General features: G+C 48.1%; 1 protein-coding gene across 1 annotated transcript; it reads left to right on the top strand.

Annotated features, from left to right (window-relative positions):
• Positions 1–4,932: 4,932 nt before the first annotated feature.
• On the top strand, positions 4,933–16,783 carry LOC103187029 (gamma-gliadin). Its single transcript, XM_007906351.2, has 7 exons — positions 4,933–4,971; positions 6,414–6,533; positions 8,613–8,751; positions 10,461–11,098; positions 13,350–13,431; positions 14,354–14,432; positions 16,536–16,783. The coding sequence occupies exons 3-7, from the start codon at positions 8,613–8,615 to the stop codon at positions 16,555–16,557; spliced, it is 960 nt and encodes a 319-aa protein (XP_007904542.1). The 5' UTR covers positions 4,933–4,971; positions 6,414–6,533; the 3' UTR covers positions 16,558–16,783.
• Positions 16,784–17,915: the final 1,132 nt, after the last annotated feature.

Genomic DNA, 17,915 nt, shown 5'->3' with positions numbered 1-17,915 from the left:
GTAACACCAGCCACTCAACATTCAACTTGGGATTCCTCCAAGAATTGAATAGACTTTTATGTACAGGGCGTCCACAAAGTCCCGTTACCCCCTATTACAAAACAATGATGTGAGACTACGGAGGAGCTGAAACAAGCCGTCAGAGAAACATTTCTCATCACTCCATCCATGTTACGAATGATGTGGCACTGAATATGGCGATGGATCATTGTCTGCCATTAAAATGATGGCTCACACTCACCTCTTCCCGTCCTCTGGACGTCTGATTACAATTACACACTTCTCAATGCAATCATCATCATCCTTCCACATGTTTCAGTTGTTGGTCAGTGCACTGTAGAAAAAAAACACGTGGGGGTAACAGGACTTTGTGGACACCCTGTATAATGGTAAGTGATAACAGCTGCAGCAGTTTTATATTGATCCACAGCCTTTCACGCTTGGGGACATCTCAAAGCGCTTCAGGAATCTGCTGGGAGGCCGAGCTGAGGAAAGGGGGGTGGGGGGGAGAGAAAGCGTCTGAAGATGGGTAGGGGCAGAAGGTGAGCCAGAGGGACTAGAGGATGGAGTTTGAGAGCACAAGGGCAGAACAGCTGAAAGCCTGGCAGCAGAGCCAGATGCTGAACCTCAGACAGGACATGTGAAATCCTGTAGCATATTGGTTAGAGCATTCACTTCGCAAGCCAATTTTAACACTGAAAAGTCACTGTCATACAACATGATACTTGTGGAGCGCTATAGTATATCGGTTAGAGCATTCACCTCACAAGCGAGAGGACCTGGGTTCGATTCCCGGGCAGGGTGAAACCTTGGGCAAGTTTCCTTACTCCACATGCCCCTGTTTATTATCATTAAGTAGGAACCCGGTTCCTAGTTGATTGGCGGATCGCTTTTCCGGGGATAATAATCCTTTCAAAAAAAATTATTTGGTCACTCAATCCACGACTGTGGGATACTGTTGTGCTGCTGCCTTTTGCCCACAAAATATACTGTCCATTCACTTTACAGTATCATATCAAGCACTTTATTCTGTGGAGCGCTTTGAGATGTAACAATGACATGATTAGGCGCTATAAAATGGAAAGCTTATAAGGATTATTAAAAGCTCCACCCCCAATGAGAAGAGTGGTAGAGATAGGGATGGGGCTAGACCATGAAGGGACTTAAATGGTAACAACAGCGAAAATTTCGGCCGTTCAGCCCATCATGTGTACACAAGTGCTTATCTCTAATGTTCCTCAGGATTCTGTCCTCGGTCCTCTCTTGGAACAAGTCTTGCATTTACAGAACGCCCATTCGCACAGGTAGCGTTTTACAGTGCTGACCAGCGATGGGGTTGGACCCCAAGAAAGGGGGAGGTGATGCAGACTTGGTCGAAGAGGTTAGTCTTAAAGTGGGATTTAAAGATGAATAAGGTGGAGGGACTGAACCAGGGAGTTACATGGGGTTTTAATGGTCTACATCTACCCATTGTGACATAATTTGCAGTCGTGGAGTCCAGTTCTGTGCGTACAGAGACAACAACAGTTCAGCACCCGAACTGGGGGTTGGACTCAAGGTGGGGGTGGGTGGGGTATAGTGGTTTGGGAGTATGGCCCAACTCCATGTCTCTGCCTCAAGCCTTGACTCTAGGACTACCTCTGTTCTGAAAGACTGCCTGACTGTCAAGACGCCAAGTCCTGGATGAGACGTAACTTTCTCCTAACTCAACATTAACGAGGTCGAGTCCACCGACCGTATCAACCTCCCAATTCGCAGAACCCAGCCCGCCTGTTCAAACCTCTTTCTCCTTTAAACCTTTTGTCCTCTCTGACCAAGTCTGCATTCCTCCCAACACCGCAACCTCACCCGCTCCCTGGCTGGTCTGTGACTAACATTGCCTCAGGAGCACTGCAGAACCTCCTGATAATAATACTAGCATTAGATATAGCACTTTATCATGTCATTGAGATTTCTCAAAGCGCTTCTCAGAATATATTGTAAAGTGGATTGACTATTTTGTGGCGAAATGCACAGTTGTGCACAGGAGTGTCCCACAGACAGTCGTGGATTGAGTGACCAAATTTATTACCCTCGGAAAGCGATCCGGCAATCGACTTAACAACCGGGTTCCTATTTACTGCTGAGTAGACAGAGGCGTGCGGAGTGACGAAACTTGCCTAAAATTTCCCCCTGCCCGGGAATCGATCCCAGGTCCTCTCGCTTCCGAGGCGAGTGCTCGAACCACTATATTACAGACCCCACTAGTCCTGTAGTTTACGTGGAGTCCACGTGTAGTGTAGTGCCTGTGTATTTTTCAGCTGAACCGCGGCAGCCGATTTGCGCACAGCAACATCCTAAGAACAGACGTGAAGTGAACAACCAATGCGCCTCTAAGACTTAAGAGCCTGAGTGTGTTTAGGGCACCTCAAAGCTCGTGCCTCCAATACTGGGCATCATCCCAATTGCTCTCCTCTCCACTGCCCTATCTTCCCTCGTCTTTGTCAAGTGACTTTCCAGATGTGGGGGCTTTGTCAGCAAAGATGAAAGGAAACAATGCAGGGAAATGGCTATGTCGTCTTGGTCAGCCCCTAACAACGGTTGCTATAGAGGATACGGGTGCATCACGAGGCAGCATGGAGTGGGAGGGGGAGCGTTGGCCTTAACTACCACAGACATACACCAGCTTCTGGGGGTGGGCTTGAATTCCACAGCGCGGTGGGTGTCTGTCACAGAAAATGAATAATCCACGTAAGTGAGAGCGTGAGCGTCACGTAAAGATAGACTGTAAAGTGGAGTGACTGTATTTTGCGGGCGAAAAGCGGCAGCCGGTTGCGCACAGCAGTGTCCCACAAACAGTTATTTGTAAAAAGTTAGGGCTTTGGTTCCTTTTGTGCTGCACAAACAAACCGGGGAGCGAAGTCTCTCGCAAACAGAGGCAGAGCAGCGACAACCACTTGCACTTATATAGCGCCCTCCACGCTGGGTAACGTCTCGGAGCGCTTAAAGCAGAGCAGATAAGCAGCGTCACGATTCTGGTCCAGAACAGCAAAGTAATCTGCCCTTGTTACAATCGTGTGTTACTATCACATTGTAGTGATGATATCGCAGTCCTCCCTCACTGACTCTGCGGTGCTGAGTGTGTTTTGCTAACCTGGATTACAGTACAACAACTTGCATTTATCTAGCGCCCCTCACGCCTTGTAGCGTCTCAGAGGGCTTGGCAATAGCCGAGCCGGCCAGAGAGGGGAGGTGACTGTAGGCACAGTCGAAGAGGGGGGTTCTTCAGGCATGATCTGAAGATGGGGAAGGAAGGGGCAAGGCGGAGGGATACAGGAAGAGTGTTCTAGAATTTCGGGGGATGGTGGATCAAAGTGTGGCCACCGATGGTGGGTCGCAGGGCACAAGGGACAAGTAGGAAGCTGGAGCCAGTCGAGCGGAGACACTGGGTAGAGGGATACGGAGTAAGCAGGTTGGAGTGGTAGAGAGGAGCCAGGGTGGAAGGGATTTCATAGGATTTTGTAATCCTTGTGTTTGACACAGCGCCTTATTGGATCGTCGAGATGCCTCCAAGCGCGCGCTTCAGGGGATTTTTCCTGTGAAATCCAGTGACGGTGTGTTTTTCTAGGCAAAAGTCATGGCCAATTTGCGCATGAGATCCTTAGCGTCCACCTGGATGGTACCTCCTACAATCCAGCACACATCCCTTTATGCCCTGGCAACCTCTTTAACTCTCCAACCTGCTTACTCCCCAACCCTGCCCCCAGCACTCCCCCAGGAATGTCATCTTAGACGATGTGATTCCAAGTACTGACGTGAGGCTTGAACCAACAACCTTGTCCAGAAGGACAGTGTATTCCAAAACAACAACAACAAAATGACGGCTTCACAGAATATACTGTAAAGGCTCACATTTTCCGATTCAGTAATTTGATGGCTGATTTTTTTAAAAAGGTGAAAGAGCTAGTACTTCCAAATGTTCAATGTATATAATATATATATATATGCGTCCTGTAGCTCAGTGGTTAGAGCACTCGCTTTGCAAGCGGGAGACCTGGGTTCAATTCCAGGCAGGGCAAAACCTTGGGCAAGTTTCCTTATCCCACACCCCTGATAATAATCCCTCCAAAAAACAAAACAATAATAAATTGGTCATTCTCAATCCACGACTGTTTGTGGGACACTGCTGTGCGCAATTGGTGCCACGTTTCGCCCACAAATATACTGTTAATTCACTTTACATCATATTCTGTGAAGCTCTTTGAGACGTCGAGAAGACGTGAAAAGCGCTATATCAAATGCAAGGATTATTATTATTATATGTATAGTGCCTTTCACATTGGGAGGACGTCCCAAGGCGCTGGACAATCAGTGTTTCAGACCTGAACTGGTGGTCGGGATCGGGGAGGGTGACCAAAGACACGGTCGAAGAGGAAGGTCTTGAGATGGCTCTTGAAGGTGGCAAGGGAGGGGGGGGGGGGGCGAGGCGGAGGGACTGCGGGATGGAGTTCCAGAGGGTGGGGACAGAGTGGCAGAAGGCCACCCGCTAGTGGTCGGGTGGGCAAGGCGGGCGACGTAAAGCAGGCCAGAGCCCGCTGAGCGGAGGGAGCGTGCATCTTGAAAGGGTGTTAGAAAGTCACAGAGGTAGGGGGTCCTGGAGTTCAGGGTGGAGGCAGAGAGATAGAGTTAGGTGTCATCCGCATACATGTAGAAGTTGACCCCATGTCTGCGGACGATGTCACCCAGAGGGAGCATATAGATATTGAAGAGGAGGGGATCAAGGACTGAGCCCCTAGGAACTCCGCACGAGTGCGGGGGTTAGAGGAGAAGCCATTTGTGATGAAATAGAGACGGTGGGAGAGGTATGATCTGAACCAAATCAGAACAGATAACATAACTGTAACATATTCTTCCTCTTTCCTGAGCACAGAAGAGAATGCAAACGTCGAACCGTGTAGGTTCTGTACCAGAAAGTTCAACCCTGCATCCTTGGTAAGATCTTCTGTTATGAATTATTCTCTCTAATTCTTACGCTTCTCACAGAACGCAGGGTACCCCCAGCACTGCCTGGGAGTCTGCTTGGAGCTGAACCGGCTCCAAGGTGACATTTATGGTAAACAGAATGTCGGAATTGAGCCCTCTGTGACGGTCTCTAGTCCGGTTCCTGAGCCAGGCGGGTCCGCAGTATTCCAGGGCACTGCTGATGACAGACCAGTCACTGGCGGCAGGAAATCCTCCCACTCAGTTCCCGTTAACCCTGCAAGCCAAGGCCCCGATGGGTAGGGTGGTCCTAGCTAGACAAGCAGTAGTAAAGCGTGCCAAACAGTGCTCTGAATGGCAAGCTACGTGGTTTTAGATGGTCAGACTCCAGCAGTTACCCCAACACACATTCTGCGGACCCCAAGGCTTGACTCCTGCCAACCTGTGCCTAATACTCTCTATAATTAGGTCAGCGGGATGCATCCCTCCAGGGAGAGAGTGCACATTCCATTCCAGCAATGTATTTGCAATTTCCACGTGTAGGTGGGATGTATGGAATTCTCAGTTTGGTTTGGATATTCGTAAGCACAGTGATGGGTTTCCGTATGTGTCAGACACCCGGCTGACCAGAAAAACACTATGTGGCTTCTCAGTTCTGACATGGGGTTTAAATCCCTATGCTAACCCTCCGACACAGTGGTGGGATGTATTCCTTTCTCCCACAATCCTTGCTTTAGCCCTGAGGCTGTGTGCTGTTAATTATCCTTTATATTTGATGTCGCGCCTCTCACGTCAGGAAGACATCTCAAAGTGCTTCACCTGATTTTACCGTGAAGTCTAATAATGACTGTGGGCAACCAATTTGCGCACAGCAATGTCCCACAAATAGCCATGGAGTGAGTGACCAATTCTATTTGGGGTATTGTTGGCCAAGACATCAGGAGAGAGAAACTCCCTTCTATTTGAATAGTGCCATGGGATCATTTTTCCATTTTAAGTACCTATCCATTTCCCTTCTGAAAGTTACTATTGAATCTGCTTCCACCACCCTTTCAGGCAATGTATTTCAGACCGTAACAACTCTCTGGGTAAAAAAAATTCTCCCCCGTCTCCCCTCTGGTTCTTTTGCAAATTATCTTAAATCTGTGTCCTCTGGTTACTGACCCACCCGCCAGAGAAAACAGTTTCTCCCTATCTACTCATCAAAATCCCTCATATTGAACACATCTATTAAATATCCTCTCAACCTCCTCTCCTCTAAGGAGAATAATTCGAGCCTCTCTAGTCTCTCCACATAACTGAAGTTCCTCCTCATCTATAGCATCATTCTGGTACACTCGACACTAATCACTCCAAAAGTTCTTGGAGACCGTTTCACCTGTAAAAACGTAGTTTTCTTTCTTAAATCTGGAAAGATTCGGGTTTTTTTACATGTTTTTTTTTTGCATGCACAGTCCAGACATGAAACGATTTGCAACAGCGTCTCTTCGAAGAAACATCGTCTCTTTAATTCCCAGAAACAAAGGATCTCTGGCACAGGCATCGGTTCAGTCAGGTCATCTAACGCACCGAAGGTACAGTGAATTTTAATACTGAAAAATCACTGTCGTATAACATGGTACTTGTGGAGTCCTGTAGTGTAGTGGTTAGAGCAATCGCCTCGCAAGCGAGAGGACCCGGGTTAGATTCCTGGTCAGGGCGAAACCTTAGGCAAGTTTCCTTACTTACTCCACTCGCCTCTGTTTACCGAACAGTAAGTAGGAACCCGGTTGCTAGTCGATTGGCGGATTGCTTTTCCGAGAGGATAACAATCCCTACAAAAAAATAATATTAATAATTTGGTCACTCAATCCACGACTGTTTGTGGGGACGCTGCTGTGTGCAATTGGCTGCCGTCTTTCGCCAACAAAATATACAGTCAATTCACTTAACAGCATATTCAGCGAAGCGCTTTGAGACGTCTCGAAGAAATGATAAGGCACTATATCAAATGCAAGGATTATTATTATTATTATTACTTGGACAATATCTCACAGATTTATCCTTGCTACATTTTTTTGGGGTCAGCCGGGTGTCGGACACATGCGGAGATCCATTACCGTGTTTAAGATTATGCAAACCAAATTGAGAATTCCACGCATCCCACCTACACATGGAAATCCCAGAGAGAGATTGTTGGAATGCAGTGCGCTCTCTCTCTCTCTCTGGAGGGACGTTTCCTGCTTACCTAATTATGGAGAGTATTAGGCGTAGGCTGTCAAGAGCCAGAGCTTCAGGCCCCCGGGTGTGGTGTTGCGGTAACTGCTGGAGTCTAACCAACTAAAACAACAAAGCTTGCCATAGTGTATAACGTGTTAACATTTGCAACTTCTTCCCCCTCCCCTCCCCACTTCGTCTCCAATCCCCCCCACCCGCCCCCCCATCTTAGTCACGTAGAAAAAGAACATTGGGTTTGATATACAGTGCATATGAAACTGTCAACTGTAGGGACGTTTTTGTGGGGAAACGCAATCAATTTGCACGTGCCATTCAAACAAAATGATGAATTTTTAATTGGGGGATTGTCAGCCAGGACTCTGGGAGCAAGTTCCCTTCTCTTTTCAATTCTTGTCTTAGGATCTTTAGCATCCAGTCAGTTTGCACACAGGTCTCCCACAAGCAGTCATGAGGTGGGTGACCAATTTATCTGGAGGATCTTACCTGAACAGGCACAGACAGAGACTTGGTTTGATGTCCTATCCAACCAACATCACCTCGAACTATGGGACTTTGTGATTTCAAAGTCCCACAGTCTTTAAATCCAGAAGCCAAAGCGATCAACCAAGTTCACCATACAGATTGTTCTTGTTTTAGTTTCAGTGATGTGTCAGCATAAGCCAGGGAGTGCTGGATGGACAGTGTAGAGCGAGCTTTACTGTGTATCTAACCCGTGCCTGTAGCTGACCTGGGAGTGCTTATACAACACATGAGGTTGGGTGTAGGGGTATTTACAGTGACACCACACATGGTGTGTGTAGTGGGGTATTACAGTAATACCACACACGGTGTGTGTAGTGGGGTATTACAGTAATACCACACACGGTGTGTGTAGTGGGGTATTTACAGTGACACCACACATGGTGTGTGTAGTGGGGTATTACAGTAATACCACACACGGTGTGTGTAGTGGGGTATTACAGTAATACCACACACGGTGTGTGTAGTGGGGTATTACAGTAATACCACACACGGTGTGTGTAGTGGGGTATTACAGTAATACCACACACGGTGTGTGTAGTGGGGTATTACAGTAATACCACACACGGTGTGTGTAGTGGGGTATTACAGTAATACCACACACGGTGTGTGTAGTGGGGTATTACAGTAATACCACACACGGTGTGTGTAGTGGGGTATTACAGTAATACCACACACGGTGTGTGTAGTGGGGTATTACAGCAATACCACACATGGTGTGTGTAGTGGGGTATTACAGTAATACCACACATGGTGTGTGTAGTGGGGTATTACAGCAATACCACACATGGTGTGTGTAGTGGGGTATTACAGTAATACCACACATGGTGTGTGTAGTGGGGTATTACAGCAATACCACACATGGTGTGTGTAGTGGGGTATTACAGTGACACCACGCTGCCTTATTGCTGTTACAGATGAGAGTCGGCGGTACAACAAACTGGAGGCAACAACATGAGGATTTCATCACATCCATCAGATCGGCCAGGACAGCTACAGATGCCATTGCGAAGGGTCTCCCTCTCCCACCCCCACCACCCCCAAGCATCAATCCAGGTGTGACAGTGATTAACTATATGCTGTGTCACCTTCTAAGAACACAGGGACATGTAATGTCCGATAGGAATTCTGTGTAATTCTGTTAAGAAATAATATCTTGCAATACAATATATAGTTTGAGGCATGGCATGTGGAGTCCTGTATCTCAGTGATTAGGGCCCTCGCCTCGCAAGCAAGACACCTGGGTTCGATTCCTGGGCAGGGCGAAATGTTGGGCAAGTTTCTTTACTCCACACAGCCCACAAATGTACGGTCAATTCACTTTACAGCATATTCTGTGAAGCACTTTGAGACGTCGAGAAGATGTGAAAAGCGCTCTATCAAATGCAAGGATTATTGTTATTAATTATTATTATTATTATTACACGCCTCTGTTTACCTAGTAGAAAGTAGGAATCTGGTTGTCAGTCGATTGGCGGGTTTTTTTGGGGTAATAATTCCTTAAAAAAATAAATAATATGTCACTTTAATCCAAGACTATTTGTGGGACACTATTGTACATAATTGGCTGCTGCGTTTCACCCATAAAATGTACAGTGAATCCAGTTTACAGTTTCTTCTGTGAAGCGCTTTGAGACGTCATGAAGACATGATAAGGCGCTATATGAAATGCAAGGATTGTATTATATTGTTGTTGTTGTTGCTGATTCAGTTGAATGTCAACAAGACCGAGGCTGATTGGCTCCCGTCAGCGCCTCCTCACCTCAGGCGCTGATAGCATCACCATCCATAGGAGCATAGGAACAGGAGTAGGCCATTCAGCCCGTCGAGCCTGTTCCGCCATTTAATTAGATCATGGCTGATCTATATCTTTACTAGAATTTCAAATCCAATTTCCTGCTTTCTCACTGTATCCCTTAATACCCCGACCTACCAAACATCTGTCAATCTCTTTCTTGAAGATGGACCCATGGTTGCACACTCCACCTCGCTAAGCCAGTCCGGAACCTTGGGGTATTGTTTGACCCTCAACTATCCTTTCCACCCCACATCTGCGCCATGACCCGTTCTTCCTTCCCCCACCTCCGCAACATCGCCCGACTCTGCCACTGTCTCACACCGCAGGCCACCGAAACCCTCACACACGCCTTCATTACATCGAGGCTCGACTATGCAAACTCATTGCTTGTCGGCCTCCCCAACACCTCCCTCCACAGGCTGCAGATCATCCAGAACTCTGCAGCTCGTGACCTCTCCTGCACCAAACTCCGTGACTCTATCACCCCCATCCTCGCCCGACTCCACTGGCTTCCCATCACACAGAGGATACAGTTCAAGATCTCGGTCCTCACCTTCAAACCTCCACAGTCTTGCTCCCCCCTAGCTCTGCGACCTCCTAACCTCCTACCATCCTGTTCGCTCCCTCCGCTCAGCGGGCTCTGGCCTGCTTCACGTCCCCTGCCTCGCTTGCCCCATTATCGGTGGGCCGGCCTTCTGCCACTCTTCCCCTACCCTCTGGAACTCCATCCCGCAGCCTCTCCGCCCTGCCCCCTCGTTTGCCTCCTTCAAGACCCATCTCAAGACCCATCTCTTCGACCGTGCTTTCGATCTCCCTGCTTCCCCCACTTCTCCACCCCCACCCCCCGACCCTCAGCTCAGGTCCCTAACTCTGCCTGTCCAGCGCCTTGGAATGTCCTCCTGAAGTGAAAAGCGCTTTACAAATGTAATTTTGTTGTTGTTGATTCTGCTTCTGCTTTGCCCCACAGATTACGTGGAGTGCCCATACTGCCTGAGGCGTTTCAATGAAACCGCAGCCCCCCGTCACATCAACTTCTGCAAGACCAACACTAACCGCCGGGTGCTGGCACGGCCCAGTCCCCAGCCGTCCACCTCCTACATCCCCCCGCAAGCCTCCAACATGCCGTACGTCCAGATGGCAACCAAGCACGTCACCAACCCAGGGATGGCCTCACAAGTCCCTGCCCAGTCTTATCAGCAGCCGCCTTCTCAGTCTTATCCACAGTCTTCGCCCCAGTCCTACCACCGGCCCCCTTCCCAGTCCCACCCACATGCCCCTCCCCAGTCCTACCACAGGCCCCCTTCCCAGTCCTACCCACAGTCCCCTTCCCAGTCCCAGCCACAGGGCCCTTCTCAGTCCTACCAACGGCCCCCTTCCCAGTCCTACCCACAGTCCCCTTCCCAGTCCTACCCACAGTCCCCTTCCCAGTCCCAGCCACAGGGCCCTTCTCAGTCCTACCAACGGCCCCCTTCCCAGTCCTACCCACAGTCCCCTTCCCAGTCCTACCCACAGTCCCCTTCCCAGTCCTACCCACAGTCCCCTTCCCAGTCCTATCCACAATCCCCTCCCCATTCCTACCCACAGCAACAGACATCGAGAGTACCGGTATGTATCCACTGACCCACCAACACTAATCTCTGGCTCGGAACATTACACAGTTTAGCGGATAAGAATATGAATCAGGATTGGTTATTATTAGGTGCTGTGTGTAAACTATATGCAAAGGCACTTGTCCTGTACGTGAAAGATTACCAGTGTCCCTGAATCATAACAAATCACACTTGTATAGCGCCCTTCATGTCGGAAAGACATCCTCGGTCGCTGGACAGTCGGGAGTTTTTGGACTCGAGTTGGGGTCAGGAGGGATGGAGGGCAGGGGCGCGGGAGGGTGGCTGAAGGCATGATGAGCACGGAAGGTCTTTAGACGGGACTTGAAGGAGGCAATGAGGTGGAGAGATTATGGGATAGTGTTTCAGAGTGTGGGGGCAGAGATGCTGAATGCTCGACAGCCAATGGTGGGGCAGGAAGTGCGGGGAACCTGAAGCAGGCCGGTGTCCGCCAAGTGGAGGGAGCGGACAGGCTGATATGAGGTTAGGTGTTCAGAGAGGTAGAGGCGAGCAAAACCATGGAGTGCTTTGAAGGTGAGAATGAGGGTTTTGTACTCGATTCTCTGAGGGATGGGGAGCCAGTGAAGCTGGACAAGAACAGGGGTGATTGGTTTGCGGAGTCTGGTGCAGGAGAGGACACGAGCTGCAGAGTTCTGAATAATCTGCAGCTTGTGGAGGGAAGCGTTGGGAAGTCTAATGAGCTGGCAGTTGGTGTAGTCAAGCTGTAGATACTACTACACTTTACACTTATGTAAAAAAACTTATGTAAAAACTGTAGGGGAGGATTTGATTACTCAGCCCGTGACTGTTTGTGTGACACTGCTGTGTGCAATTTGCTGCCACGTTTTTCCCACAAAATACATAGTCAATCCACTCCACAACATATTCCGTGAAGCACTTTGAGACGTCTCAACCACGTGATAAGGCGCTATGTCAAATGCAAGGATTATGATTATTAATAATATTTGTGCAGCTCCTTTCAAAAAAGCTAATGGAATCTTAGGTTTTATAATAATAATAATAATAATAATGTTTGCATTTGATATAGCGCTTTTCACGTCGGGAGGACCTCCCAAAGCGCTTCACAGAACACACTGTAAAGTGAATTGACTGTATATTTGTGGGCGAACGCGGCAGCCAATTGCGCACAGCAATGTCCCACAAACAGTCGTGGATTGAAAATGACCAATTTATTATTGTTTTGGTTTAGGAGGGATTATTATTAGGCTCTGTGTGGAGTAAGGAAACTTGCCCAAGGTTTCGCCCTCTGCCTGGAATTGAACTCAGGTCTCTCGCTCGCAAAGATAAATATAAATTATAAATATGGATATTGAATATAAAAGTAAGGAGGTAATGCTAAACTTATAAGCACTCTGAGATGCCACCCCACGTGAAGAACACTATATAAATGCAAGTTGTTGTTCTTATGAATCATTAGTTAGATCTCAGTTTGAATATTGTGTTCGGTTTTGGTCACCTGACTATTGGAACAGCGTCAAAGCAAAAGACGTGTTGGGGAGATTCACCAGGATGATACCAGGGATGAGCGATTTGGCCTATGAGTGGAGACTGGAGGAACTGGGACATTTTCTGCTGGAACAGAGATGGTTTAAGGGTGATCTGATCAAAGTCTTTAAAATAATGAGGGGTTTTGACAGTCAGCAGGGAGAAATGATTTCTACTGGTTGGTGTGGCAGTAATTTACGACAGTTTTAGATCTCTTTTAGATCACGACGGATCTTAGTCTTCGGCCATGCTTACGGTCACCTCCTCCCTCCCCCTGGTTCGGTGTCAAGCTCCGCCACTGTTAAGCGCTCCGAGATGCTGCCCCACGTCTGGGGCGCTATATAAATACAAGTTGTTGTTCATGTAAGGGGGATGTCTTCCGTGTGATCGTGGCGGCTGGGTACCTGAGCTGGGGTTAGGGTAGTTGGCCTGGGGCTGCTGTATGCTTAGTGTAAACCAGGTTAGTCTAACTGGTGGCCCACAGGTCACGTACGGCTCAGAGATGATTTTATTTGGTGCAGGAACCATTCCCAACTTCATTGTCTGGTGAGCAAATACAGGCGTTGCAATGGGACTGGCCAATCAGGACAAAATATTGCCTGTGCGGCCGCGGATGTTTCCGAAATCTGGTAGCCCAAAGTTTGCCCCCCCCCCCCCCCGCGCTGTGACCTGTGAAGACTTGCTGAGGATTTGGTTTCACAAACGCTCACCGTCTTTCTTCCCTGTTGTCTGACCCTCACAAGATGCCGAGCTACCCTGTGAGAGGGACAGTGACCAGCGCGGCACGAGCAGCGGTGAACACCAACCAAATGCTAATGTCAGTAGGTAAGAACCTGCCTTGTACAGCGTATTCTGGGTCAAAATGGCTCAAAACACGACAGCGCTGCAAAGTGTTTGTCAGCAAGATTCTATGATGCAATGGAGTCCCGTCGTGCAGTGGTTAAAGCACTCGCCTTGCAAGGGTGAGGACCTGCGTTCGATTCCCGGACAGGGCGAAACCTTAGGCAAGTTTCCTTACTCCACACGCCTCTATTTACCAGCAGTAAGTAGGAACCCAGTTGTGTTCGATTGGCGGATCGCTTTCCGGGGGTAATAATCCCTCCAAATAAAAATGTGGTGACTCAATCCATGACTGTTTGTGGGACAATTGGCTGCCGCGTTTTGCCTACAAAGCACACAGCCAATCCACTTTACAATATACAATCCAAAATTATATTTGTATAACACCTTTCACATCGGGGTATTCTGTGAAGTGCTTTGAGACATCTCAATGATGTGGTAAGGCGCTGTATCAAATGTAAGGATTATTATAACAACAATAATAATAATCCTTGCATTTGATATAGCGCTTTTCACGTCTTCTAGACGTCTCAAAGCGCTTCACAGAATATGCTGTAAAGCGAATTGACTGTACATTTGTGGGCGAAACGCAGCAGCCAATTGCGCACAGCAGCGTCCCCACAAACAGTCGTGGATTGAAAATGACTGATTTATTATTGTTTTTGTTTTTGGAGGGATTATTATTAGGTGTGTGGACTAAGGAAAGAAACTTGCCCAAGGTTTCGCCCTCTGCCTGGAATTGAACCCAGGTGCCTCGCTTGCAAGGCGAGCGCTCTAACCACTGAGCTACAGGACTCCACAATATGTGTATTATATAACTTTGGTTCTGGCCCTGTTGTGATGATGTCTGACTGACTTCACATTCTGGCTCGTGTTTTACTGTGAAACTGTCTCTTTCGGATTTCAGGAAGAAATGACGTGCCATCCAGCAGTGCCATGATGCATGCCACCGTGAGAGGCATTGTGAAAACTCCAATGGGTCAAGAGTGAGTGGAGACAGCATAGCGTACGTGTTTGTGAGCGCAGGTGTTTGTGTCTGTACGCAGGCATGTATGTGAGCACGTAGATGTGCTTGCTTGCATACAGGTATGTGTAATATGAGGGTCCAGATGTGTAAATGTCCATGTGTACAGGTGTATGTGCACTGTTGTGCACATGGATGCTTTCAACAACAATAACAACTTGCATTTATGTAGCACGCTGGGCGGTGTCTCAGAGCTTAACAATGAGCCCGTGGCTGAGCCAGGGGGAGGGGGAAGGTGACCATTAGGCGCGGTCAAAGAGGAAGGTCTTCAGGCATGACCTGAAGATAGGGAAGGAGGGGGCGAGGCGAAGGGATTGAGGGAGGCATAGAGGCTGAAGGCATGGCCGCCAATGTTGGAGCGGAGGATTCGGGGGACACCGAAGAGGCCAGACCCAGTAGAGCGGAGGCAGCGCGTACTGCTGTGGGGAGAGGAGGTTAGAGATAGGAGGGTGACAAGGAATGGAGGGATTTAAACACTAGAGTGAGGATCTTGAAGTTGATCCGCTCTGTGACAGGGTGCCGGTGGAGTTTGGCAAGAACTGGGGTAATCGGGGTTTGGTGCGGGTGAGAATGCAGGTGACGGAGTTTTGAATGAGCTGGATTTTGTGAAGTGGAGGAGGGGAGACCGGTGAGGAGGGCGTTAGGGTAGTTCAGCCGAGAGGTGACAAAGATATGGCCAAGGGTTTTGGCATCTTTTGGGGTGAGGTATTATCGTAGACGGTGCAATGTGGCGGAGGTGGAATAAAGTGGTGCTGGTCAGGGACTGGATGTGTGGGAGGAAGGATAACTGGGGGTGGAACCTGATGCCTATGCTGCACACGGGTTCGGAGAGTTTTAAGGACAGGTCGGGTAGGTTGAGGAGGTCGAAACTGTGGGACAGAAAATGTCGATGGGAGCCAGAGTATGGCTTCCGTCTTGTTGACGTTTAACTGCAGGAAATTTGAGCTCATTCAGCTCTTGGTGTCTGTCAGACAAGCTGACAGTACATCAGGGGCCTGGGGGTCGCAGCTGGAGGTGGAAAAGTAGAGTTGAGTGTCATCCGCATAGATGTGGAAGTTAACCCCGTGTCTGCAGATGACATCACCGAGAGGGAGCATATAGATAAGGAAGAGAAGGGGCCAAGGATGGATCCCTGGGGTATCCCGCAAGTGACTGGACGATAGCGAGAAGAAAAAATATTTGTAAAATGTAGTGCTGGTGGTTTGTGAGGTAGGACTCAAACCAAGTGAGTGCGGTCCCACTGAAGTGATGATGGAGGACAGGAGGTGGAGGATGGCGTGATCAACAGTATCGAACTGTATCCTGGAGAGGTCCAGGACGAGGAGGTAGAGAGAGCCCTGGGCACAGATATTGTTTGTGACTTTGACGAGCTGAGGTCGGGTGGGTTAGGGAGATGGAATGGGGGTAGTGGTAGGCAACATGGGGCAGAGGGGTGAAACTGTCAGACGGATGTTGGCAATTTTGGAGGTGATCTTTTCGCACTTGGCATTAGATGTGATGATTGAGGGGCTTGAGGGGGTGCAGAGGAGATGGTGGTCGGTGGAGAATAGGATTTTGGAGTTATTATTGGCCTCCAACATGAGATTTGAAAGGTGTATATATGTGTGTGAGTGTAAGACTGTGGACCTAAAAAGTATACTTGAACGCCTGAATTAACGAATCCCCTTCACTACCTCTGCAATGAAAATCCAATTTTAAGCCCACTGACTGACAGTCAAAAGTCAACCATTGTAAATACAATATATGTCCCAAGAGAACTGGCGAGAGGTCAAAATGCTCATCATCACCTTCAGAATCCTACACGGCCTTGCTCCTCCCTACCTCTCTGACCTGCTAACCCGCTACCGACTTGTCCGCTCAGCAGGCTCTGGCTGCTCCTCGACCCCCGCCTGGCCCATCCCACCATCGGGCCTTCAGCCTTTTTGCCCCCACCTTTTGGAACGCCACCCCAGTCTTTTTGGAAAATGTATCAACAGCAAAATGCAGTCTGTTTCCAATGAACAGTTACCTTCTGGGAGAAGGAGTGTTTGCTTGTGCATTTGTTTGTTTTGTGATTACTTCCCAGGTCACAGTACAGGAGGCAGTAACCGGCTCGGTATTGCACGGTTTTGCGGTTCGCTGCTGTGTCCCTGCTGACTTACCATCAACAGCTTCTCGTTTGAAACTCCAGCCCTCCCCCAACCAAGACAAAATAAAGCGAAATGAAAATGTGCTCCACCTGTGATCAGAGCTCTCTCTCTCTCCACCTCCTTGTTCTATTTGACCACTCCGCTGCCTGCGACAGTCAAGAGCCGGCACAGACGTGATAATAATAATGATCCTTGTTGCGGCGTCTCAAAATGCTTCACAGGATATACTATAAAGTGGATTGACTTTGTAATTTGTTGTAGCTAATTGCAGAGTCGTGGATTGAGTGACCAAATTGTTATCTTTGAAGGGATTATTACCCCCAGAAAGTGATCCGCCAATCGACTAACAAACTTGTTCCTACTTACTGTTGCGTAAACAGAGGCGCGTGGAGTAAGGAAACTTGCCTAAGGTCGAATCTTCTGTGTTGTAAATTTCTATGGTTTTATCCTTATAAGAATCCTTGCTTTTGATATAGTGCCCTATCACGTCATTGAGAAGTCTCAAAGCGCTTCACAGAATATACTGTAAAGTAAATTGTCTGAATATTTTGTGGGAGAAACGTGGCAGCCAATTGCACACAGCAGTGTCCTGCAAACAGTCGTGGATTGAGTGACCAAATTGTTCAGAATACAAATTTGGATAACAGGGAAAAATGTACCATTTTCCTTTGAAATAGTGGAAAGAAAGAGGTAGTGGGCTTCTTCCAGTGGAGTTCTACCGTCCGATTACACTGCAAGTGGACCTGTGCTGTATTGTGGTGCATTATAACAGCCGGCATGTAAACAACAATAAAATTACATTTGTCAAGCGCCTTTCACGTTGGAAGTCCTAAAAGCACAGCAGTAACAAACTGTCCAAGAAAAAAATGGAATGTTCCCATTTATTACAAATTATCTATCAAAAAACTAGGAAAATATCCCACATTAACCCACACAGCAGCGATATATACATTACACAGTAGTTTGGATTGTAAGGCCATTACAGAAATTTCAGGACTTTCAAACAGGGAAGAAGTTACGTACAATTTCAGCCACGTTCATTTCCCTTCATTCAAACAAGTCTTGAATTTGCTGGAAAGGTGGCAGTTAGTCATCGTACATCATGCCAACAGTGTGGAGCTCAGTGGTTTGAGCATCTGTGATAATCCAAGGCAGCCCCAGATGTTGACATGTCTTCACGCTTGTGAGTCAAGAGTTTCTTACAAGGGGGTATTCTGGCTATACGATGTTATTGTATTATTGCCGTCTTCCCCAGAGCTGCTAAGTAAAGAGAGATTAGATCCGAGTCTGAGATATTTGTACAGATATCCTTTTTT

Source organism: Callorhinchus milii, unplaced genomic scaffold, assembly GCF_018977255.1.
Source record: "Callorhinchus milii isolate IMCB2004 unplaced genomic scaffold, IMCB_Cmil_1.0 Scaffold3, whole genome shotgun sequence".
NCBI lineage: Eukaryota > Metazoa > Chordata > Chondrichthyes > Chimaeriformes > Callorhinchidae > Callorhinchus > Callorhinchus milii.
The sequence above is the reverse complement of the archived record's forward strand: the minus strand, read 5'-3'. Positions and strand labels throughout refer to the sequence as shown.